This window comes from Pristis pectinata, chromosome 13 (genome assembly GCF_009764475.1).
Source record: "Pristis pectinata isolate sPriPec2 chromosome 13, sPriPec2.1.pri, whole genome shotgun sequence".
Classification (NCBI taxonomy): Eukaryota; Metazoa; Chordata; class Chondrichthyes; order Rhinopristiformes; family Pristidae; genus Pristis; species Pristis pectinata.
Window position 1 is genome coordinate 31,452,668 of NC_067417.1, and position 26,738 is coordinate 31,479,405.

Genomic DNA, 26,738 nt, shown 5'->3' on the forward strand with positions numbered 1-26,738 from the left:
AGGAATAAATGGTCCTTTTCAGTGTGGCAGGTGGTGATGAGTAGGGTGCTGCAGGGATCAGTGCTTTGATCCCAACTATTTACAATATGTATCAATGCTTTGAATGAGAGGACTGAATGTAATATCTCCAAGTTTGCCAATAACAGAAGCTGGGTAGGATTGAGATGCAATGAGGTTCCAATATGATTTAGATGAGTTCAGTGAGCGTGCAATTATATGGCAGATGCAGTATAAAATGGATAAAAGTGAAATTATTCACTTGGTAAGAAAAACAAGTCGTAGAGTTTTATTTAAATAGAGTGAGATTGGGAAATGCTTCTGTAACCTAAGATGTGGATTTTAGCACAACTGCATGAAATGAATAAAGTGAACCATAATCTAGTTAATCAACCACACTGTTATAGAATTGTGGAGATTTATGGGAACACATTGGGCCTGTTGCATCTGTTTTGACAAAAAAAAAACTACTTTCCAACCCATGGTCCATAGCCCTGTAAGCCATTCCCCTTCAAGTGTTTTTCCAGATAAATGTAACAGCTTCCACTACACTTTCAGTCAGCGAGTTCCCCTACTATTCTTTGAATGAAAATATCTTCCCTCAACTAATATTTCTACCAACTAACTTAAATCTGTACCTCTTGCTAAGAGAAATGGGTCCTTCCTGTTCACATTGTTTATACCTCACAATTTTATACATGTCAATTAAATCTCCCCTCAGTCTCCTTTATTTTCTTTTCAACAATCTTATTCTTAGCAGTCTCTCCTTATAGCAATAAATTGCCATCCCCGCCAGCATCCTCATGAACATCCTCTACACCCTCTCCAGTGCAATCACATACTTCTTACAGTGTGTTATCTGAACTGTGCGAAGTATTCTTTAGTCTTACAACTAATACAGGCAATCTCCACCCTGCTAAGGAAAGTCAACTTTTCTCTGGCTAAGAAAACTTTCAAGCCTAAAGAAACTGACCCCCATGTTTCTCCCTCCTGAACCATTAATCACCCTCAACTTCCTTTGCTTCACTTCTGCCTGTCACTCACCAGTTGCTCCTCCTCCTCCTCCACTTCTTGATTCCCATTTGCTATTCTCTACTACGTTGCTGTTGCTTTGCACTACACTCTTTCCTCAGACCAAGGAATGTGCCAGCTGAGCACAGTCTGACAGTTTCAGCAAGCAGGCTGACCATGCGGTTAGGGGAGAAGCAAGGTAGCTGAATAATAGATGAGGAAGCACACTTTACAAGACAAAGATCTGACAGGCAAGCAAGCTGGTGAGTTAGGAAACATTTGAGAGGGGAGGAGTTAGGCACAGACACACACACAGCCTGTGTTCTCTGCTATAATCACAACTACCTTCAGGAGAAATATGGCAAATAATAACTCAGCCTTTATAACAAAAAAACCTAAAAAGAGTGATAGTTAAAATATTTACTTCCTCATGATTGCAGATTGTGTAAAGTTTGATGAGATGAGGGCATAATTATACCTGCATTTATTAAATTTATAAAACCAAATTAAAAATGTTCTGTCTGGAGAATTATTACAAATTATTTACTAAATTCTTTGATTCTAGCAACACTACTGGAAAAGAATTACATTTTTGTGTTAATCCATTGACAGCACTCTTGCCACTAAATGCAAATATCTAGGTTGACACTCCTGTGCAGTACTGAGAGAGCATTGAAGGTGCCATCTTCCAGACAAAATAGTAAACCAAGAATCCTCTGAGATGAAGATTAAAAGATCCCATGGTACCATTTTGAAGAGAGCAGGGCACTTACCTCCAATAACTTGTCCAATATTTATCTTTCAATCAACTCTTTAAAACGAATTATCTGTCCATTACCTTATTGCTAATTGTGGGAGCTTACTACATACAAAGTTTCTAACATGTTTTCTTCATTACCACAGTGACTACGTTGCAAGAGTACTAAGTTCAGTGTGATGTACTTTGGATATGCTGAAATGAATGGGAACTGTCTACATAAATGAAATCCCTTTCATTTGCCAATGAAGACATTTCCCTAATTGCAATGTAATTTCAGCTTTGATGACGATGCCAAGCACCAGCAGTAGCTAAGAAAGAAGAGCCTGATCTATGCATTGAGCTGTCAGCAATGGCATGAGAGCCATTAGTTAAGATGTGATGTTTATCGTTTAACCGTTTTCTTCATTGGATTAGTCAAATATTTCTAATAATGGACTTGACCAACTGTATTTCTTATTATTTTGTTTCACTTCCACAAAACTGGAATAAATAACATATAAAACCCTGCACTTAATTTAATGATGTTTCGACACCAACAGAAAAAAAGTAATCTTGGGGTAAAACATTTAGCAGAGAATTGCAGACTTACTAATTCCAGTTCTTTCAGTGCTTTAGAATGTTCTCCATTAGTCAGAGAATCCAATAAATTATCCACCATGTTCACACTGTAGTCTTCATTACTTGCCAAGAACTGCTGAACACTGCGAACAAATAGATTATTTAATACTGCTGAACTTTTTGATTTGCCCTATTTATATTGTAATTTGTTCCTACAAATCCAAAATTAACTGAATTAAACACTATTAATTTAGTGATTTCTGCCTTTTTATCAATTTTAGCTGTGCAGCAATTCTTCATATCACCTTTGAAAGTAAAGATGAGTTTCAATAGTGTGCAACATGCCATACATCTGAATAATGTGTGCATTAGCAATTAATAGAATAAATATTACCTAGTTGTTCCAGTGACATCATGTCTTTTATACTTAAACCACTTAAAATAGACAAGGCAAGAAACTAACAATGCTTAGCTTGTTCTCAGTTTTGGAGTTCAGAATCAGTTAACCCTCAAAAACAAATGTTCTATGCTGCCAATTATGATATCTCACCCCTTATGAACTGATGGATTATACACTGGTGCTGCGATTCCCGCTTCTTAGTCTTGTAGTGTGCATGTCAGGAGCATTCTTAAAGAAAGAAAACTCACCTAAAGGAACCAGGAAGACTTGATTCATTACTGTAGGTTGAGTATACAAGGTCAGAATCCTCTTTGCTGAGATTAGCACAGGTAGAATCATAAACTGGAGCGTAAGAGCTGAATGGTCCATAGTTCAAGTACGTCACTGCAGCAAAATACATTGAAAAGAACACCTGGTGAAAACTGCTGCATGAAAGCATAAATTCATGTGAAAGACATGTTCTAGCCACACTGAAACATTGTAAAGGTTCCATAGTTTATGCTAACACCTCAATTTTTGGCACATGATTAATTCATCTTAAAAATTAAGATCAGTTCCTCTGTAGAAGTTAATAGCAACCTCATTCACAAGTTAAGCTTAGGCATCAAAGGCAATTGTGGGTCAGTTCTCCTTGTGCCTTCACTCTTAAAGGTGACACAATACACTGGTAAGAACACTCATTTCGGCAACATAGGCAGTACTAACCTGGAATAACTTTATTACGTTTGTCCTCCTTAAATCCCTGAAGAGTGTTGATACCAGACTGTAATCTACCAGTCATCATACCAAGCTTCACTGGGCAGTAATTTGCATCTGTGACAAAAGTAAAGCACAATTTAACAATTGATGCCCTAACTAAACAAAAAACCTGAGAAGCACAAGGCCATTCAAATGCCGAAATAAAGTAAAATGATAGTGAACAACAGATTAGGCACTTCGTTGTAAGACTGCATGATAACACAACAGTTTCATCTTTAGGCTATGCCTATGAGTGCATTCAAAAAGGGCAGTCAAACCTCATTTGTCTATTGGTTGAAGGGGCATGGAATTGTATATTTTCAGCCCAGCTCATAAGAAACTCAGATGCACACAGTAAGAAGTTCACAGCTGCACACTGGCAGCTTTGCTGACAACCACCAGAACAGCTGGTGTAGGAAACGAGATATCACAGTGGAATAGCTAAGACTGCTTCTCTAAGGCTGGGCTGGGCTGAAAACAGCTGGCTGAACATGAACAACATTCAACCAGTGCCATGTATGACTTTGTAGAGATTAACAGCAATAACAAATACAAAAATATTCAGCTTCGCCAGGCAAGGATCCCAAACATTAGTTAAAAGACATACACAAGCACACAACATTGACTAACCCAAGAATGAGCAAGTGATTGCAGACCAGATGCACTAAGCCTGTAGGTGCAATCCAAGGCACTGTGTACCTGCAAATTCAAATTACCAACACTCCCCCTGCAATTGGACTGTGTGGTTACTATGTTCTGACACCAATGTAACTGGATCTTACCTCCCATGTCAGGCTCCACTGGATTAAGGATTCCTAGGGTGGTAGTGCCATCAACTTTTCTTCTCTGGAATTCAAACTACAAATAAATTTTAATAATTAGGGAAATTTTATTCCTGTAAATATTTTCCCCTCCCTTTATTTTTCCTAACCTGGATGCAGTGATATGGCTTCAGGCATGTTTGAGACCCTCTGGTGCCTTATTCAATCTTTGATGTGAATAGTAGCAATAGGAAGTTTTTTTTAAAGAAAGGAAATAGAGAAGAAACTTTAAAAAGCACAAGTCAGCACCTGACACTCAAATTTATAAAAAGGGATTACCTTGCTACTTATTTTACGCCGTGTGAGTTTTCCAGCAGATTCCTCAATGACACGATCAACTTTTTCCAATTCCTTGTCAATCACGTTATTGGCACCGCCAGGTGGATCCTCCCCTGATTCCTTTTCTGACCTGTGCAAAGCATTTCCACCACAAAATAATCACACTGATTTCACAACCATTTCACCACTGCCTCCCCATTATTGAAACATAGCCTCATATTTAACTCTGTTTTATATTAAAAATTAAACAGCACAACTACTGAACCTTTGTACTTTTAATGCAGTACATAATAATCAATAATTAGAAAAAGCAACATTTTTGTTCCTGTAGCAATATAATAAATATTATGGTTCAAACTATTCTTTCAACTATTAAAAAAGTACTTGGTACGAGTTAAGATATATACTTTATTCTGTCTATTCCTCTGATTTTGTCCCTTTATTCCTCAGTTACTGCAATACAGTTCCACAGTTACTGGTAGTCCATTAGTACCTCAGGGTGTGTGTTAGGTATGAACCTGGACACTCAGCATTCTCAGACTATTTTACTACATGATGTAACAATTGGGCTATTTGTATTACACATTGCATTTCATTAAATTCCATTGCTTAAGGAACACTCAGGAATTGCTTATGACCCAAGAAGCTGATAATGCATCTGAATACTGTGTGGTCAGATTTTACAGGCATTAATTCCTATAGAAATGCTGATGCAGTATTACTGGAATAAAGACGCAATGGTGATTTCCTGCAAAAGTGCTTTCATCACATTGTAATACACCTTCTCAAAACGAATCAGTAACTGTCCAAAGAAATCCTCTAGAACAATACTTACTTTGTTAGAGTTAAAACATCACTGAGGAGATGCTTATTATTTGAAAATTCAGTTCTTTTGCCAATAGTAATGTTCAGTTCCTTTACATTCAAACCAACTGGATAGAAATGTTTTCCTCCTTGACTAAAGGTTCCACATAAATAGTGGAAGTAACAAGCAGTTTTCACAACACCTTACCTTCTGTCTTCATTCTTCTGATCAGCTGATCTTGTTCCTTCATTTTTCATTGTTTCCCATACGATATCCATGTCATCCTTCCTGTGTTCCCCACTGCATTCTCCCGTTCTCAGCTTCTCCCCCTGCTTGTGGGATTTCTCCAGATCCTGCATGAAATCTATACTATGCTTCAGACTTTGGATTTTCTCCTAAGAAAACAATCATTCACAAAGATAAAGACTTAAACTATGAATAGGAGACTAAATCTATTCTATTTTTGGTCCCATTCTAGTGGCAATGCAGAAAATTATGTTTAATCTTGGTGTTGGAAATATATTCATGATCATAAATGTTACTTCATTCACTTTCTTTCATGTAACCTTTCTGTCAAGTGCCTGAAAATATTCACTTCATTCATCATGGAGGAGTCAAATGCAGAAAAATCAACACAATTCTCTATCAAGCAGATAAGAGTCTCACAGAATGGAAACTGGCCCTTCAGCCCAACTGGTTCATACTGACCAAGATTCACATCTAAGTTAGTCCCATTTGCTTGCGTTTGGCCCATATCCCTCTAAACCTTTTCTATCCACGTACCTGTCCAAGTGCTTTTTCAATGTTGTTATTGTACCTGCCTCAATCACTTCCTCTGGCAACTTATTCCACATAGGCACACTCTCTGTGTGAAAAAGTCGCCCCTCAGTCCCCTATTAAATCTCTCCCCTCTCACCTTAAACCTATTGCCCTCTCCTTCTTGATTCCTCAACCCTGGGAAAAGGACTGTGCATTTATTTTACCTATGCCACTCATAGTTTTATACACTTTTATAAGATCACTCTTCATTCTCCTATTCTCCAATGAAAAAAGTCCCAACCTGCTCAACCTCTCTCCATAACTCAGTCCAAGTCCCGGCAACATCCTCGTATTTCTTCTCTACACTCTTTCCAGCTTAATGGCATCTTTCCTATAACAGGGTGACCAAAACTGAACAATATTCCAAATGTGGCCTCACCAACATCTTGTACAACTGTAACATAACATCACAACTTCTGTACTCACTGCCCTGATTGATGAAGGCCAGTATGCCAAAGGCCTTCCTCACCACCCTGTCTACCTGCAACGGCACTTCCTAGGAACCATGTACTATTATACTCCTAAGTCCCTCTGTTCTACAGCGCTCCCCAGGGCCCTACCATTCACTGTGAAAGTCCTACCCTAATTTGTCTTCCCAAAATACACCTCGCACTTATCTGAATTTAAGCTCCATATGCCATTCCTCCACTCACTTACCCAGCTGATCAAGATCTCTCTAAATCCTGATAACCATCTCACTGTCAACTACACCACCCATTTTAGCATCACCTGCAAACTTACTAACCATGCCTCACACATTCTCATCCAAATCACTGATATAGATGTCAAATAGCAATGGGCCTAGCACTGAGCACTGGGGAACACCACTAGTCATGGGCCTTCAGTCCGAAAAACAACCTTCCACCATCATCCTCTGCTTCCTACCATCAAGCCAATTTGGTATCCAACTAGCTAGGTCTCCCCGAATCCCAGGCAATCTAACTTGGATATAGTTGAAGATTGGCTATTTATTTCAGATAAGGTGATGACTGAATGTGAACTTCCAGAGTTAGGAATCTCAGATCACTAATGACAGTCATCAAGTAATTGAAAACATTCAAAGTTTCAAAACACCGTTGAGAGCAAGTTAGGAGCAAAGCCACTTTATGTAATTTCACTTGGTAAATTTAATCATGCAGTAAACAGTGATGCACTGCTTTTTAATTATATTTTGTTTTAATTAGTTAAGGCCATCCAATTTCAATTTTTGATTTTATAGTATGTTAAGTTTCTAGCAAAAATAGAAAGAAGCTGGTCACAGGACAGAATATTGTAATTTCATTTCCACTCAATAAAGTGATGTTAAACCTTCCCTTTAGTTTAGAGACAATTAGAGGTGAACAATAACTACCAGCAGTGGCAGTGGTCCACACCATAAGAATGATCAAGGTATCCCGTAGATGCAGTTTCTCTTTCTTCTCTAGTCTATGCTTAACATATCAGAGAAAATACGACTAAACTGCTGTTACATTTTATACCGACCCTTGCTCAAACTATGGTACTGAGATTTCCCTCCATTCTTACTGAAGTGGATGACCCAGCTATTGAGCTGAACCTACTTTGTATTGAAAAATGATTTTGGGCTTTACTGGATACCATGGGTTAGTACTATGACAGTTTTCAATATCTGCACAATGAACTACTTAATCATGCTCACAACACTACAAGCTGAGACCAATGTTCCTTATGAACAGGAAATGAGTTCAGTACTTGATCCTTCAGTATACTACTTCCATTCATTCTTCTTCCAAACTATAAACAAAAACTTTGCTCAATAATGTAGATGACCTGCTCTGAAAATGCATGGATCCGCTGCTGCATGCACAATGCCATAGCCCATCTTCTATTTCCCAACACACTACTATTCTCGGGCTTGTGCTATGCAACTTTCAGTACTTCAGGCTTCTCCTGCACTTCTCTGTCCTGCCATAACAACGCACCATAAAAAGCTGGTGCATCTATATTCCACATATTAATGGCAGAGCCTATGCATGAAGCCCCCCAAGTTTGCTACTGCATACCATCAATAGGTCTACCAGCTAAAATTAAAACACTATTCAGTTATCCATCAGATTAGACTATGCCAGTCTGTGAACATTCTTTTTATTGAACACATAAATAATGTAAGGAGGCATGGAACAAGGAATGGTATTTGTCACACTGAGCCCATTCTTTCTAATACTAAACATAAAGCTTGAATCGTTAATTGTCCACTCAACCTAGTATCATAGTTAAGTTTCCAAAAAGGTAAAACTCAGCATATTTCTTTTCAGTTTCTTTCTCCCGCTCCTCCCCTCCCCCCCCCCCCACCCACAGAGATAACCTAGCCAAATCCATCAACTCATTATAACTTACATTGGTCTAACCAACTTATTGCAGTGCCCAGATGAGAATTCTACAATTTTAGATAACTTGCTTTCTCTGTCTGTATTAGAACTGGCTGAGATATTGATTCAACTTTTCTCTCTCCAGGATAACAGCCTGACCTGCAAGCATGTCCTACAACTCTACATTTCATAATCTTTGTTCTTTTGTTTATGTTCTCACTCTCTAATCACCCTTATTTCATATCTTTTATGTTCCTTTATTCAGATTCTCTCAAACCGCCCACATTAACCCATCATCCAGATGACCTCATTTACATCTTATCCACACAGCAATCCTGGCCTCACCTTACCTGAGCTAATCCTTTTGTTCTATCTCTCCCCAACCCCCCCTCTGCAATTTAAAACCAACTTGCTTTTTCTCTTTCCCAGTTCTTACAAAGTGCTTTTGAACTAACACATGAACTCTGTTTCTTTTTGCACAGATGCTGGCCAACCTGCTAGCTATTTCCAGCATTTTCTATTTGTGTTTCAATGCCCAAATAGATTCAAGTTGGAAAGAATATGCAGAATTATCCCAGCAATTATTTTAGTAGACCAATGCAATAATTGGACTAAGGTGAAAATATCTTAACAGGATTAAAGGGCAAAAATTAAAATCAAGTAGACAACTATTCAAGTTATTTGGTTTAGTTGAGAAATTCAGAATGAAATCTTATGTTAATGATGTTGCTGGAGCTAATCCCAAAAAATCAAAGTAACGTACAGTATATTCAAAAACAAAAACGTTATACATGAGTCGACTAGACTTCTGCTTTATACTTGATCACTCTGGCAAAAGTTACCTTGGGTACACACATTACAGCCTTCATCAAACAGATTGTACCTGAAACTTTCCAGCTCCGAGGTGGAAGACAACAGGACCTTTCAGAACCCAAAGACATAATCTTTTGTGGTCAAGGAATGGTAAACAAAATGTCAGCCCCAACAACTCTGACATCTTTTAAAATAAAGTCATTCTGGACAGAAATACTAGCTCTCATTTTTTTCTGGCATAAAATGATGGTTCATCCTCCCACCACCAACCCATTCCTGGGACGTAGATTTCACAGGCAAGACCTGCATTTACTGCCCATCTCCAATTGCCTTGAACCGAGTAGACTGATAAGTCATTTCAGAGGGTAGGTCTGAGTCAACCACATTGCTGTGTGCCTGGATCATACATTACCTAGACAGGGCAAGGACAGTAGTCTTTTTCCTTGGGCACTAATAAAATGGTAAAACTAGTTTGTTCTGAAATATATTTCAATATATATATGTATGCTGCTTTTACCTGGCTGAGAATTTTCATTCCAGAGTGCAACAGCTTCCTTGCAGCTTTGTAGTAAATGGTATCTGGCCTGTTATAGGTCATGGCATTTTCACACATCATTTTAAAATCTCCCTGTAAAATAAAGGGTTATTACAGAATCTTGGATCTAATTCTATAATAATGACTATTTTATTCTGTTACCAGTACGGATCTAAATATATACTTCCGTACATTCTATGACATTATACAGCCAGTGGAAGAAAATACTATTCTACGAGGATGTTGAAGAGGGCTCCTTTTCAAAATTTAGTAACTATTAAGTAAATACCCTCTCCACCAAATGGAGATTTACAGTACTTCTGTCAATTATATAAAATACGGTTGCAATGAACAAGGTTTAAACATCATCAACAGAAATAGTAAATAAACTTTCAAATTATTTAAATTTCAATTCCTGCCATTTGCTAACATTACCCCTGGTATTCAGAACCAGTAGTCGTATGAATAACACTGAAGCAAAGCTTGCGTTTAAGGTGACCATAATACCACTGTCACAACCCAGCATTTTAAATGTACTAACAATGGATTAAACATCAGAGATGTGACACAAGACTCAGATTTTGTGTCAGTGATGAAATGACAATGCTTGTCTCTGACCTCAGAGAATTGCCTACAAAGATCAAGCTGTGTTGTGGTATGTACCTGGTCTTCCCCAACATTGACTGCTGTCAGCTGCAGGTTTTAGAGAATCCCTGGGATGTGACTACAGTGTGCTTATCAAGTTGGCTTAACAACCAATCAAATTAAGAATCCTGATTGACAGAAAATAAGGAAGAACTACAAATTTTTTTATTATGTCTTGAATATGCTGTGCAAAATAAAAAAATGAACACCATTAACACATTTTCAGAAAAATAAGATTTAAAATCCATTATATCTTAGTCATAAAGTCATTCGGCCCACCACCTCCATGCCGGTCTTTTTGCCCATCTACACTAATCCCATTTACCTGCATAACGTCCATATCCTTCTATGCTTTGCCTGTTCAGGTGCTGTCTAAATGCCTCTTAAATGTAGTAATTGTATCTGATTCCACCCCACCACCCCCTCTGGCAGTGCATTCCAGGTATCTGTGAAAAAAAATTCCCCTCAAATCTCCTTTAAACTCCTTCCTTTCACCTATGCCCTTTGGTTTTTGATACCCCTACTATGGGAAAAAGATTGTGACCCTATATATGCTTCTCATAAATTATATATATCTATCAGGTCACCCTCAGCCTTCTCCAGGTAAAACAAGCCCACCCATCCAAACCTTCCAGAACTGAAGTCGTCCAGTCCTGGTGAATCTCCTCTGCAATATATAGGAGTGATTTACAATTCACGCGTGTACTTACTATATGGGGCCAGAGTGACTGCTAAATGGTAATATCAGCTCTGAACGCCATTAAAAACTCACTTAAATTTCAAGCAATGAAGAATAATGCTTCACGATTTTTTTTTGTACAATGAGAAAAGTTCATAATTATTTGAACTACTCATCACCTTATGAAGATTGCTCATAAATACATGTTAGATATGCCCTGGGAATTACTGAGCGCAACTTCTGGATTTCTGTATTTAACTGTGGTAAATGCTATTTGTTTTGCTGTCTCAAGTCACAAAGTCTGTTTCATAATCTTAACAGTAGCTACATACGTAGATTACAAAGGGGGTGGTGTGGTTGGTGTTTCTTAAAAGAAATGATGTACTTTGATCTTCTAAAATCATTTGAAATTGTTTTCAATATTTAATGTTAATCATATGGAGCCAACAGTTTGATGAGCGTACCTTTAATTCCTCAAGGTTCTGATATTCATTTTTCTTCACCTTCTCTTTCATTGAACTGAAGTCCATTGGCTGCTTAATGATCAGAGAATATCCAGGAGCGATAAAGTCAGTAACTGGGAATGAAAAAAATGCATTGGGGTCTTTCCTGTAAGAGTGCAAAGTGAAAATCTGAAAGACCTTTTACGAAAAAAATGCCACTAGCCCATGTACATGAACTTCACAGATATCGCAAAACATGATTTTATCTTGGCAATTTGTTTTGATTACTGAGAGATCCCAAAATGAATGAAGTCGAGAAATATTCAGTCTAAAACAATGCAATACCAAAATGAAGTTAACAATTCCCAACTTTTCCTATCTTTCTGAAGGGCAGCATCTGGATGCATGTTCAAAATTATACTTATTGCAAAACACCAATAAAATAGTTTGCATTTTAAGTTAGACTGCTTTTCATAATTTTAAAGTATTATGAAATAAACTAGACAAGTTAAGACACAGAACAGATAAATCAAGATCCTAACTTGACCACAAGCTCTCCACTAACTGAAGTCCCTTCTCAAAACAATGTTTTCAAATTTCCATATGTCTATCATGCAATCCAAAACATTTGCAATAATAATGTTTTAAAAAATGAAGACAATTTCTGCTTCTCAAATATCTGTAAGTGTAATAACATAACTAACACAGCTCTTGTACGTGACCCCTAAATTATCTTCCCCCTTGACCCAACAACATGTCTTAGCAGTCAGTACTTGCCTCTGAAGTTGTCTTAAAAGCTGATAGAGCAATTCTTGGAAGGGTGTTTGATGTTCTTTGATATGAACAAAGAAAAACATGTTAGCAAGAAATTGCATATGGTTAAAAGGCAATGCACAGAGCAATGCAGAAACTTGCAAATTTCTGATTAGAAAGTAGGTTCCTTCTTGCCTTGCTTTTGAAATTTTAGATTTACAGTCATTGCCAAAGGATTAAGAGAAAAGATTGAGAGAAACATTTTCATGTGAAAAGATGGTGAAAGCCAATTTCATAACTAACTGTAAAGAGAGTTGGAAAGGTACTCAAAATGTCACACAATGGATAGTTGTATAGTGGTATGCAACAAAGTTAAAAAATTACTTTCCCAATAGCCAGAACAGGTATTATTAGCTGAATAGCCCTCATCCATGGTGCAAATTCTATGACTGCATAAATGAACAGGACTAAACGGACGGGGAAAAATGACAGGAAGTGGTTTGATGGAGACAATGTCCAAGGTCAGAAAACAAGCAATTTCCCTGTACAGTTTAATTCTAATAATCATGTACACAGGACTTTGGTGGTACTGGGCAAGCAGGTTTTCCAGACTATTGGACGTTATCCCCATTAACATATCAACAGATTTTTAATTCACTTTTTATAGATGTTACACTGATAACAAATTTTCCAATGAACTAGTAAGTTGAAAGGGAGTGTGCAAACCAGGGACCCAGTGAGTTGAAAGGGAGTGCGGTAAGAGGGTCCCTGGCGTCTTGTGGAGTACGTGAACGAGGATCTGAGGGAGTGGAAAGGGGACATGGGGACCAAGACCTAGGCGAGTGGAAAGGAAGTCTGGGAAGGTTCTGGTGAGTGGAAACAAGTGCAAGAAACCTGTCCCGATTGTGTTAGTGGCAGCACAGAAACATGGGTTCCAGTGAGTGAAAAGGCAGTACAGAAAGAGGCTCCCTGGTATATTAAGATGAATGAACTGGGACCCAGGTGAAAGGAAAGGGAGCGTGAGAAGCAGGTCCCAGGTTAATGGAAAGGGAGGAACTGAGGTCCTGGTGAGTAGAAGAGTGCAGAAACCTAGGCACCACATTGTTAGAGGGAATACGGGAACTGGGGCTTTAGTGAGTGGAAAGGGAGCATGACCACTGGCATGCTGGTGAATGGAAAGTGAGTGTGGGAACTGTGTCCCAGGTGAGTGGAAAGGGAGCTTGGCAAACACGTCCCAGTAAGCCAGATGCTGAACCATTGGAATTTCCAAACAGCTGGACAGTCGATTATCAGAGTTTTACCGGACAGTGGATTATCGGAGTTTTACCGGACAGTGGATTATCGGAGTTTTACCGGACAGTGGATTATCGGAGTTTTACCGGACAGTGGATTATCGGAGTTTTACTGGACAGTGGATTATCGGAGTTTTACTGTACTGTCATCCCACATCAAGAGAAAGGATCACCAATGAAGACATAAAATTATGTAAAAAGTTGCTCAAAATTAACTGTACATTTTCTCAAAATACTTCACATTTATGGATACAATATTTAACATTGAAAAAATATATACATAAATTACAATGTATTAAAGAAATTTTAAAACATCAAAGACTCACCTTCCACTTTTATTAAAGGTGAAGCCATGTGTCTTTCTGGCGGCATTTCAAACCTTGCAGGAGATCGACTTCTTTCTTCCTCTTCCCGTTCACTTGTAGAAGGTTCTTTTTCCCGCTTTTTCTTTTCATCCTAGGAGGGGAAAAAAACTAGATAACATTAAACTATTTTATCTCCATCTCTATTTGCCAAGAATTAAGTTATAATCCATTAAACGTAAAAAGACATAAAGTACCACAATGTAGGAAAAATATGAGAGGTGAACATTGCTCACTGTTAATACAGGGTATATCTGGACACCAACTTCAGACACATTCTGCCACAGGCACATTTAAACATGAAAAATCAGGCTGCCTGAATTGCCTTGATTCTCTGAAGACTTCGCTATAAGAGACTTGGCATTCATACCAATGACGTGTGTGATGATGCAATACCCACTAAAGATGAAAGAAAAGTTAGGGCTTATCTAATCGCGTGCAAGGTAATTTTTAATGGTGTAGTTTTTACTGTCAAATCATCTCACTGGCACACATTTTACTTTTAAAAGCATGGAATATTATTTCTTGAGAATTAATTATTATTGGAGATTTTAAAAAGCAATATATTTTCATTTCTTCCCTAAGTCTTGTTTTTCTTACCTTTGATTTTGCTTCCTGTGTGTAACTTGACATTAAATTAGTTACTTTAATGGAAAATTCAAATTTTCATTTCCCGGCCCAGATCCTGTGTGTCTCAGGAATTAATTTTCATTCTGAATGGTTTAGGAGACACATAGTTACTTGTCCTGTTCATATGGTCTCAGAATCCTGTAGAGTATCAGATCTCCAATTACCATAAATTGCTATTTAAAAGCTCGCAATAATTCTGAGGTACAATGCAAGTTCTTGTGCTATTTGTTTACTCAAGATCACAAAATCCAAGCCAAGCCACATTTCTTTTAGATGCACTCACTCTTTAGAATTTGATTGCCCGGTCAGTCATACTGATGTTTCTCGGCTCATTTTAAGATGTGAAAGGCAAATTTAATTTTTTATTCTGTTTATATAAAGCTCTGCATCTGCAAAATGTCTTTGTGCTGTATAAGCATACCTTTCTCCTTTTTCGTTCATCTGGAGTTGTGCGTTTCTCCTTTTCAGTCTTCTTTTTCTTTTTTTTCTTTTTCTCTTTGTGTTTATCATGATCAGGTTTGTCTTCATTTATACTGGATTCATGAGCTAAACTTGCTGTTGACAATTCTGTTATCTCGCTTCCACCCACTTTTAGTACCAGCTTTAAAGGCTTATCTGCATATTCTGCAAAACAGAAAAATAGCAGGGTGCTGGAATTTGAGGACAAGACGACATTTTTAAAATTCAATGTACGGGGGAATCATAAAGCAATGCAGCCTAGTAAGGATAGGAATAATGGGTCTTTTTAACAAACTTTAGAGCAGGACAAGAGACAAGATTTGCACCTTTACAGTACGAAAAAAAAAGCTTTACAACACTATAATTCAACTAAAATTAATGTCAAGAAAGAAGGATGACCAGTTAATCAAAGTGTTGAGCTTCAAGGAAAAGGAGGTGGAAGGGTTCAGGAAGGAAATGGCAGAACACAGGCTAAGCTAGTTAAAGAAATGGGCACTGATGGTAGGGCATATAGAAGAGAATGCAAAAGAAGCAGGTGTCACAGGAAGAAAGAGAGACCAATGACATAGTCCTTTAGGTTGTGAGCCAGATAAGATTACAAATAGGTAAAAGCAAGAATTAGAATTTTGAAAATTAGAACTGAATGATGCAAAATAAAATGAAAGTAGTTGAATTTTGAGTTGACATTTGGGAAGAGCGGAGGTCCGAGGCTAAGCAGAAGAGGGTTGAATTATCCAGAGATGACAAACTCATGGAAGAGGGTTTCATTTCGCATGACTGCAAACAATATTTTTGAGTGGCACACAGCCGTTTCATACTAACAAAATATGGTCTGGTATGCCAATTCGAATGCACCAGAATATAAGAAGCTGCACAGAATAGTGGACTCAGCCCAATACATCACGAGCACATCCCTCCCCACTATTGGTAGTATCTACAGGAGGTGCTGCCTCAAGAAGGCAAAATCTATCATCAAAGATCTCCACTATCTGGGCTATGCCATCTTTTTGCAGCTACCATGAGGCAGGAGGTACAGAAGCCTGAAGTCCCACACCACCAGGTTCAAGAACAGCTACTTCCCTTCAACCATTTGGTTCTTGAACCAACTAGCAAAACCTTAATCACTACAGTTTAGCAACACTATGACCACTTTGATCACTTTACACTAAAATGGACTTTGTTTATTTTATTTTCTAATTGTGTTTTCTTGAAAAAACTGTGTATAATTTATGTTCAATTTATGTTTTTCTTGTGAATGCTGCTTATATGATGCCATGTGCCTGTGACGCTGCTGCAAATAAGTTTTTCATTCCACCTGTGCAGACATGTACTTGTGCATATGACAATAAACTTAACTTCAATAAAGAATGTATTGTTTCAGAAGCTCAGTTTGGGTAGATTACTAAGCCAAGATGGCAAACATTTTGGATCAGTCTCAGACAATAGTGTGAGAAGAGATGGAGTGCATGATGAGCTTAATTCCTTTTTTTGGATCCTTAAATAACTACTACCCCATCTCCATTATCATCACCAGCCATGAGTTTACTTATCCAAAGTAGTCTGGCTTTCACCCTGTCCATATGTTTTTGTGGACAGAATCACATTGGGTGAACCCATGTTGTCCTATTAACCTCGCCCGATGCAGTCAGTGCAGTTCCAGCAACAGCTGCTTTTAGACCCTATCACCATCACCTCTGAAATTCCTTGAACATTGGTAATCTTCCTTATCAATGCATAACTATAGACGTAGAATCAATTTCCAGATATGTGCTGCTGAGACTTTATTCTATTTCTCCACCAGTCCATTTAAGTTAATGGCTACTTCTGTGCTGTTTAATTGCCAGTTTGTGTTTAAGTCAAAATTGCCTCCCAACTAACAGCAATATGACAGATGCTAGAGAAACAAAGGAATGCAGATGCTGGAATCTAGATGAAAAACACTATGAAGCTGGAAGAACTCAGCAGGCCAGACAGCATCCATGGAGAAAACCAGGCAGTCAACGTTTCGGGTCAGGACCCTTCTTCAGGACTGAAGATAAGAAAAGGGGAAGCCCAGTATATAGCAGGGAAAAGCAGAGCAGTGATAGGTAGACAAAACAGGGGAGGCGGGGTGGGCACAAGGTGGTGATAGGTAGTTGCACAGGTGCAGGGGAGGTGGGGAGAACAGATCCACTGGGGGATGGGTCAAAGGTAAGGAGAGATTAAAAAAAAAGGGGTAGAAAAAAGAGAGAGAGACTAGGAAAGGGAAAAGAAGAAGCATGGTTGGGGGGGGGGGAGGGTGTGGGGATTACATAAGGTGGGAGAAATCAATGTTCATTCCGTTAGGCTGCAAGGTTCCAAGGTGGAAAGTGAGGTGCTGTTCCTTGCGCTTGGAATTCTCCTGGCAGAGGAGGAGGCCGAGGACTGACATATCTGTGATAGTGTGGGAGGGGGAGTTGAAGTGACTGGCAACGGGGAGATGCAGATCGCAGTTACGGACAGAGTGCAGGTGTTCTGCGAAACAGTCACCTAGTCTTTGTTTGGTCTCGACAACGTAGAGGAGGCCACACTTGGAGCACCGAATGCAGTAGATGATATTAAGGGAGGTGCAGGTGAATCTCTGTCTCACCTGAAAGGACTGTTTGGGTCCCTGGATATGGAGGTGGTGTAGGGGCAAATGTTGCACCTATGGCAGGGGCAGTGGAAAGTTCCCGGAGTGGGAGTTGGAGGGGGGAGGGAGTGAACTAGGGAGTAGCGGAGAGAGCGGTCCCTGCGGAAGGCAGAAAGGGGTGGGGAGTGGAAGATATGCTTGGCAGTGGGTCCCATTGGAGATGGCGGAGAATGATGTGCTGGATATGTAGGCTGGTGGGATGAAATGTGAGGAAAAGGGGGACCCTATCCCTGCTGAGTCTGTGGCGGGGGGGGGGGGGGTGAGAGCAGAGGTGCAGGAAATGGCAGAGATACAGGTGCGAGCTCTCTCAACCACAGTCAGGGGGAAGCCCTGGTTAGAAAAGAAGGTGGACATCTCGGATGTCCTGGAGTGGAAAGCCTCATCATGGGAGCAGATGAAGCAAAGAAATGGGATCGTGTCCTTACAAGTGACAGGGTGGGAGGTAGCTGTGGGCATCAGTGGGTTTGTAGAAGATGTTGATGGATAAGGAATCTTCTAAGATGGAGGTGGAAAGATCAAGAAAGGAGAGAGAGAGGTGTCAGAGATAGCACGTGAATTGGAGAGCAGGATGAAAATTTGTGGCAAAATTTATGAAACTGTCGAGCTCTGCACAGGTACAAGAGGTGGCACCAGTGCAGTCGTTGATACAGCGGAGAAAGAGTTGAGGAATGGGGCCGGAGTAGGCTTGGAACAGAGACTGTTCAATGTAGCCAATGAAGAGGCAGGCATAGCTGGGGCCCATGCGAGTGCCCATAGCTATGCCCTTGGTCTGTAGAAAGTGAGAGGAATCGAAAGTGAAGTTGTTTAGTGTGAGGACAAGTTCAGCCAGGCGAAGGAGAGTGTTAGTGGAATGGGACTGGTTCTGTCTCTGGTCAAGAAAGAAGCGGAGGGCGGTGAGGCTGTCATGATGGGGAATGGAGGTACACAGGGACTGGACGTCCATGGTGAAGATGAGGTTGTGTGTGCTGGAGAACTTAAAGCTATGGAAGAGTTGGAGAGATTGTGATGTGTCATGGGGCCTGTTACCTTCCCTGGACCTATTCATAGCCAACTGTCGGTGCAACATCAGCCATCTTGACTTTTCTGCCCCCATCACCTACTCCAACCTTACCCCTTCTGAACGCTCTGCTCTCCACTCCCTTTGCATCAACCCTGACATTGTCATCAGACCAGCCGACAAAGGTAGTGCCCTGGTAGCCTGGCATACTGGCCTCTGCAAGGAAGAGGTCAGTACGCCAGAGATGTCCAACTTCTTTTCTAACTGGGGCTTTCCCCTGACTGTGGTCGAGAGACCTCACACCCATATCTCTGCCATTTCCCGCACCTCTGCTCTCACTCCCACCCCTCCCAGACCCAACAGGGATAGGGTCCCCCTAGTCCTCACATATCATCCTACCAGCCTATGTATCCAACACGTCATTCTCTGCCACTTCCACCATCTCCAACGGGACCCACTACCAAACATATCTTCCCCTCCCCACCCCTTTCTGCCTTTCGCAGGGACCGCTCTCTCCGCAACTCCCTAGTTCACTCTTCCATCCACCTGCCCCCCCCCCCTCCCCCCATCCCGGGAACTTTCCCCGCCATAGGTGCAACACTTGCCCCTACACGACCTTCATCACTTCCATCCAGGGACCCAAACAGTCCTTTCAGGTGAGACAGATTCACCTGCACCTCCCTTAATATCATCTACTGCATTCGGTGCTCCAAGTGTGGCCTCCTCTACATTGGTGAGACCAAACGCAGACTAGGTGACTGTTTCACAGAACACCTGCACTATTTCTGTAACTGCAATTGGCATCTCCCCGTTGCCAGTCACCAACTCCCCCTCCCACACTGTCAGTCCTCGGCCTCCTCCACTGCCAGAAGAATTCCAAGAGCAAGCTGGAGGAACAGCACCTCATTTTCCATCTTGGAACCTTGCAGCCTAATGGTATGAACATTGAATTCTCCCACTTTAAGTTATCCCCACACCCCTTCCCCACACACCCCCCTCAACCATGCTTCTTATTTTCTTCCCTTTCCTAGTCTCTCTCTTTTTTCTACCCTCTTTTTTTTCCTCTCCTTACCTTTCACCCATCCCCCGGTGGATCTGCTCTCCCCACCTCCCCTGCACCTGCCTATCACTGTACCTTACCTGCATCTACCTATCACCACCTTGTGCCCACCCCACCTCCCCTGTTTTGTCCACCTATCACTGCTCTCCTTTTCCCTCCTATATATTGAGCTTCCCCTTTTCTTATCTTCAGTCTTGAAGAAGGGTCCTGACCCGAAACGTTGACTGCCTGCTTTTCTCCACGGATGCTGCCTGGCCTGCTGAGTTCCTCCAGCATCATTGTGTTTTTGATCAGTATGACAGATGCTTTTGTTTTCAATCTTCACTACAGAAAGTACACATTGCCACAGACCACCAATTCAAGCTAACCCAATTCATCAAAGCCCTTGCACTGTGTGAAACCTACAGCTGCCCTCCAAGACAAAAGTTTTTCTGTTGTCAGTTTCCCTGCGAGATTATCCTACTTGCCAACCTTTTAACCACAGACAAGGGGTCAGATTCACCCAGTTAATAACACTGAATTATCCAGTTTCTTTCAACCTGTCCATCACCTCTTTGTTGCTGGAATGCTTCTCTAACTTTCAATTTAGCTGAAATATCTTCTGTTTGAAACTGGGAATATAAAGTCATCCTGTGCATCCCGATGAAACTGCTGTGCAGAAAAGTTAATTGCTCAATAAAAGCAATTAACCTTTACAAAGAAAGGTGATCGATATAATGTGCCAGACAGATGGATGCAGGCTGCACACATTTTGATGACAACATGCATTTGGCAACTTTTATAATGTATTAAACCAAGGCATTTTACAAGAGCACAATCAAATTTGACACTGCATGAATTAGGACAGGTAATAGCATCTTAAAGCGAGAGAGAAATGCTGAGGTAAGGAGGTAAGGATGTTTGGGAATGGGAATTCCAGACCTTATGGTATACAAAGCTGTAGGAATGGCCTACATAGAGACTGACAGACAAGCAAGAACCAGAATTAAAGAAGTGGAAAGTAATGGAGGTAACAGAAAAATTAATTTGAACATAGTGCTGAGTATCCCAAAAGTCTTGCCAGACTCAGGTGCCCTGTCAACAACTGAGGGATGAAAAGGACTTGACACAACTTAATGTATGACAGAAAATTCAGTTTTCTTTAATCATGAGATATCTTAGCCTTGAAGTGACCGAGTTTGCAATTTATGAGCTGTGAGCAGTTTGGCCAATCTGTCAACTCATTTTTTTGTTGAGACTATGTTTCTGTTGCAATGTAAACTACACATGGTAATACACATCTCTGTTCTGTTATTTAAACTCCTGACGCAACAACTGTAACAGCGCTTTCAACACCTCACACACAGTTCAGTATGGAATGATTTGAAGTGTTAAATTAAATCTACATATAAATAACCATGTTCTTTCATGGGTGGCAGGAGAGAGATTTCACAAGATGGTAGGAAACAATATCCTTTTTCATAAATCACAATTCAGGTCTGCAAGCCATCCTTTATTACTAGTCAGCTGTCTACCCTCAATCCACACCATTAAATCACTTTAGAATTTGCATAAGATTTAAGATAATACTTGGGCTTATATTAACAATTAAATGAAAAAAACATTCCAAAGCCACTTCAAAGATAACGATGGACAGTGAACTGTAATAAATTTGGGGTAGGTATGAAGAAATATGCATAGTCAAAGAGTAATACAGCATGGAAACAGGCCCTTCAGCCCAACTCATCCATGCTGACCAAGATGCCCATCTAAGTTAGTCCCATTTGCTTGCATTTGGTCCATATCCTGCTAACCCTTTCTTATCCAAGAACCTGTCCAACTGTCTTTTAAATGTTGTTATTGTACCGGCCTCAACCACTTCCTCTGGCAGCTCATTCCATATGTGTACCCTCTCTGTGTAAAGTTGCCCCTCAGGTCCATTTTTAATCTTTCCCCTCTCACTGTAATCCTATGCCCTTTAATTTTTGATTCCCTTTCCCTGGGGAAAAAGACTGCATGCATTAACCCTATCTATGCCTCTCACGATTTTATACATCTCTATAAGGTCACCCTTCAGTCTCCTATGCTACTAAGGAATAAAGTCCTAGCCTGCCCAAACTTTCCCTATAATTCAGGCCCTCGGGTCCTGGCAACATTCTCGAAAATCTTCTTTGCATTCTTTCCAGCTTAATGACGTCTTTCCTGTAACAGGGTAACCAAAACTGTTCACAATACTCCAAGTGAGGCCTCACCAACATGTCCTGTCTCCTCTGCTCAGTGCCTTGATCGATGAAGGCCAGTGTGCTAAATGCCATTTTCACTGCCCTGTCTACCTGTGACGCCAGTTTCAGGGAACTATGTACTTGTACTCCTAGGTCCCTCTGTTCTACAACACTCCCTAAAGCCCAACTGTTCATTGTGAAAATCCTACCCTGGTTTGAATTCCCAAAATACAATACCTCGCACCTACCTGGATTGAATGCCATTCCTCAGCCCACTTACCTAGCTGATCAAGATTCCCCTGTAACTTTTGATAACTATCTTCACTGCCTACAACACCACGTTTTTTTGTGTCATCTGCAACCTTGTACAAATCGTTCATACAAATGACAAACAACAATGTGCCCAGCACCGATCCCTGTGGCACACCACTAGTTACAAGCCTCCAGTTCAAAAAAACAACCTTCTACTACCACCCTTTGCTTCCTATCATCAAGCTAATTTTACATCTACACGGCTAGCTCTCCCCGGATCCCATGCAATCTAACCTTCCATGCGGTACCTTGTCACAGACCTTGCTGAAGTCCATGTAGACAACATCCACTGTCCTGCCCTCATCAATCTTCTTGGTTACCTCTTCAAAAAGTTCCAACAGACTGGTGAGACACGGTTTCCCACATGCAAAGCCATGCTCATTATTGGTCATTATGCTGACTGGCATATTAGAAATTTTTAACGATCAGAAAAGAAACAGCCATGCAAATAGATTTGGGCATTATGTTTAATGCTGTAGATTCAAAATAATTGAGTGCTTTACTACTGAAGAAGCAAAGAGAAATGGAGATGTAGAGTAGGAAAATCTGTAGAGTTGCAAGAGCAAACTGACTCTCGGAGGTTAAAATGGAAGGGTGAGGCTAAGGATTTTGAATTCAATTTTTGAACGTTGGGGAGCCAAGAGATTTTCAATGATTGCAAAATTTTTATGTAAGGCAAGCTTGAGGGCAACAGGAATATTAGATGTTGAACCCAAAAGACCAAAGACTGATCATCCAACTGGCCAATTGTTGTGAAAACCTATCATCAGGACATGGGATTTTTCACAATTGGTTCCAGATAACAGGGCAGGTACGTTTCACTAAGAAGGAAGGACAAAGATGGTAAGGTAAAGGGAACCTTGGATGTTGAGAGAAGTGGTGAATTTAGTCAAGAAGAAAAAGGAAGCATATGTAAGGTTCAGGAAGCTAAAAATCAAACGGAGCCCTCGAGCATTATAAAGAAGCTAGAAAAGAACTCATGAAGGGAATTAGGAGAGCCAAGAGGGGCCATGAAAAGTCCTCAGCAAGAAGGAGTAAAGAGAATCCCAAAGCATTCTATACATACATCAAGAGCAAGAGGATAACTGAATAAACGATAGGACCAGTCAAGGTTAAAAGAGGGAATGTGCTTGGAGGCAGCGAATGTGGGAGAGGTCCTAAATGAGTACTTTGTATCAGTATTTACCTAGGAGAGGACATGGAGGATAGGGAGTTCAGTGTGGAGCATGCTAACGTGCTGGTGCATTTTGAGATAAAGGAGGTAGTGTTGGGTCTCTTAAAGAACATTAAGGTGAATAAGTCCCCAGGGCCGGATGGTATATATCCCAGGTTATTGAGAGAGGCAAGAGATGAGACTTCTGGGGCGTTGACCAAGATCTTTGTGTCCGCTTTAGGCACAGGCAAGGTCCCGTGGGACTGACGAGTAGCTAATGGTGTTCTATTATTCAAGAAGGGAAATAGGGATAATCCTGGAAAACCACAGACCAGTGAGTCTCACGTCAGTGGTAGGGAAGCTACTGGAGAGGATTCTTCAGGATAGGATTTATGAGCATTGGAAAACCACATCCTAATTAGGGACTGTAGCATGGTTTTGTGTGGGGCAAGTCATGTCTAACTTAATTTAGTTTTTCAAGGGGGTGATGAAGGGGATTGATGAAGGTAGAGCTGTGGATGTTGTCCACATGGATTTTAGTAAGGCATTTGACAAGGTCCCTCATGGTAGGCTCTTCCAGAAGATTAAGATGCATGGGATCCATAGTGAGTTGGCTGTTTGGATTCAGAACTGGCTTGGCCAGAGAAGACAGAGGGTGGTGGTCGATGCGACTTATTCTGGCTGGAGATCCATGACTATTGGTGATCCGCCAGGATCTGTGCTGTTTGTGACATATAAATGATCTGGTTCATAAGTCTGGAGATGATACAAAGATTAGTGGTGTTGTGGATAGTGTGGATGATCGCCAAAGGATACAGCAGGATATAGATCAGTTGCAGATATGGGTGGAGAAATGGCAGATGGAGTTTAATCCGGCCAAATGCAAGGTGTTGCACTTTGGGAGATCAACTGTAAAGAGACAGTGCACTGTTAATGGCAAGAACCTTAACAGTGTTGATGTACAGAGGGATCTTGGGGTCCAAGTCCATAGCTCCTTGAAAGTGACTGCATAGGTCGATAGGGTGGTAAAGAAGGTGTATGGCCTATATTAGTCGAGGAACTCAGTTCAAGAGTCGGGAGGTTATCTTGCAGCTTTACAAAACTCTAGTTAGGCCACATCTGGAGTATTGCATTCAATTCTGGTCACTCTATTATAGGAAGGATGCAGAGGCTTTGGAAAGGGGGCAGAAGAAGTTTATCAGGATGGTGCCTGGATTAGAGGGCATGTGCTATGAGCAGAGGTTAGACAAACTTGGGTTGTTTTCTCTGGAGTACAGGAAGTTGAGGGGAGACCAGACAGAAGTTTATAAGATTATGAGAGGCATAGATAGAGTAGACAGCCAGTATCTTTTTCTCTGGGTCGAAAGGTCTAATACTAGAGGGCATGCATTTAAGGTGAAAGGGGGTAAGTTCAAATGAATTGTGCGGGGCAAGTTTGTTTTTACATAGAGAATGGTGGGTGCCTGGAATGTGCTGCCAGGGGTGGTAGTGGAGGCAAATATGATATAGGTGTTCAAGAGGCTCTTAGGTAGGCACATGACTGTGCAGAGAATGGAGGGATATGGACATTGTGTTGGGAGAAGGGATTAGTTTAGTTAGTCATTTAATTCTTCGTTTGGCACAACATTCGTGGGCCGAAGGGCCTGTTGCTATGTTGTACTGTTCTATAACCCTGCAAACTAATGTTCTAATGATTAGGGTAGACCATGTCATAGAGTGGTTTTACCCAAAAGATTTCCCCTTCCCCTCGTTAGTAGTTGGCACCAACTGGCCATCAATGGCTACATTCAGTTCTCTTTTCTAAGTTTGGTATGTTCCTACAAAGGGCCGAAGGGTCTGTTTTGTGCTGTATGGTTCTATGGTTCTATTAAAATGTGTACTGCAGATTAAACTAATGTAAATTACCAATGAGCATTTCACAAAAACTTAGTTTGGAGATTTGCCATTGATTAAACTCCAGAACCATTCAGTTGGTGTTTAAAAGCTCCCAAAATGCTTCAGATAGGTTCACTTTGTGTTTCTCAATTAATTTTGTAGTTTATAATAAAACAGTAAATTGTGAAACTGTACTGCTGTAAATGGCTGCCATGTATCTCTCAGGCTCTGCAACGCTACAGTGCATCGAGCAAACGCTGAGAACTAACCATGGAAGCTTCAGGCACCGAGAACGTTGTGTGTTCTTTCACACGGTCGTGAAATTCGGAACAAAGATACTCATTCAAATCTCCCGCCAAGAGAGATTGCACCCACGACAAAAAGGTCGGGGTGGGGAAGTGAGACGCCAAAAAAATAACTAATGATGCCTTCAATGTCAAATAAAATGCCACCGTACGTGTCGTGCAATCCGAATTTAATCGGCTTCTGCCTGCCATCCCTCCCCCGGGACCCCACCTCCATTAATGACAGGAGCGGGCCGTCACCCACCAGCCTTACAGCCGGGCTAGGGAGTCAGTGTTCGCATGGTGACCGGCCGGGCCCGCGGCCAACCCTCTCCGGGTTGTGGCACAGGGTGGGTGCGGGGTTCAGGCAGGGGCCAGGCCGGGGTGGAAGCGCCGGGCCTGCACCCAGCCGAGGGGAGGCAGCGATCGCAGCAGCCCGGCCGGTGCTGGGCGCGGAGCGGAGGAGGGAGCAGTCCCGGCCCGCCGGGAGGAGGAGATGGATGCGCTGCATCCTCTAGTGTGGCCACGGTCCACCTTACCCTCGACGGCGTGCTTGTCCGACTTGTGCTTCTTGTGCTTCCTGCCCATGGTGAGCGCGGCCGACACGACAATGGAGACGGTGCGCGGCCCCGAGCCCGGCGCGGCCCAGCCGAGCCGCCAGGGCGGGCAAAGGAGCGCAGACACCCCGATCGACCGACCGGTCGGACAGGCGCAGTGAGCGCCGAGAGGCCGATCTGTAGCGGCACCTCCCGCTCACATCCGACAGGGGCAGCACTGGGTGGGTGGGAGGCTCGTCAGGGCAAATGGTTAGAATGGATGTCCTTCTCTTCCTCCTCTCGGTCTGCAGTATTTACTCGTGGACTTTGCTCATACCAGAACTGTAGTGTTTGGGGGTTTCTTTGGTGTTGCTGGGACTCAGAATAGACATGAGTTAACTGCAGGACATCGTTTATTTGAAGGCAGACCAGCGTGGTCTGGTTAAGGGACACACTTATGGTACCACCGTCCTCATTATTCGCGCGGGAAAGGGGCACGGACTTCCCGCGGATAATAAAAAGAATCGCGGCTATCACCAAGGCC

At 41.3% G+C, this 26,738-nt stretch overlaps 1 protein-coding gene across 1 annotated transcript in view; it reads right to left on the reverse strand.

Annotated features, from left to right (window-relative positions):
* Nucleotides 1-26,365, reverse strand: part of brd7 (bromodomain containing 7) — a 31,460-nt gene extending 5,095 nt beyond the window's left edge. The window contains exons 1-12 of the mRNA XM_052028018.1: nucleotides 26,198-26,365; nucleotides 15,089-15,291; nucleotides 14,002-14,131; nucleotides 12,408-12,462; nucleotides 11,652-11,796; nucleotides 9,846-9,956; nucleotides 5,577-5,764; nucleotides 4,565-4,694; nucleotides 4,247-4,322; nucleotides 3,432-3,539; nucleotides 2,975-3,110; nucleotides 2,358-2,469 (exon numbers count right to left, since the gene is read on the reverse strand). Of these exons, the coding sequence (XP_051883978.1) occupies nucleotides 2,358-2,469; nucleotides 2,975-3,110; nucleotides 3,432-3,539; nucleotides 4,247-4,322; nucleotides 4,565-4,694; nucleotides 5,577-5,764; nucleotides 9,846-9,956; nucleotides 11,652-11,796; nucleotides 12,408-12,462; nucleotides 14,002-14,131; nucleotides 15,089-15,291; nucleotides 26,198-26,246 (1,443 nt within the window). The 5' untranslated portion in view covers nucleotides 26,247-26,365. The remainder of the gene's footprint in view (nucleotides 1-2,357; nucleotides 2,470-2,974; nucleotides 3,111-3,431; nucleotides 3,540-4,246; nucleotides 4,323-4,564; nucleotides 4,695-5,576; nucleotides 5,765-9,845; nucleotides 9,957-11,651; nucleotides 11,797-12,407; nucleotides 12,463-14,001; nucleotides 14,132-15,088; nucleotides 15,292-26,197) is intronic.
* Nucleotides 26,366-26,738: the final 373 nt, after the last annotated feature.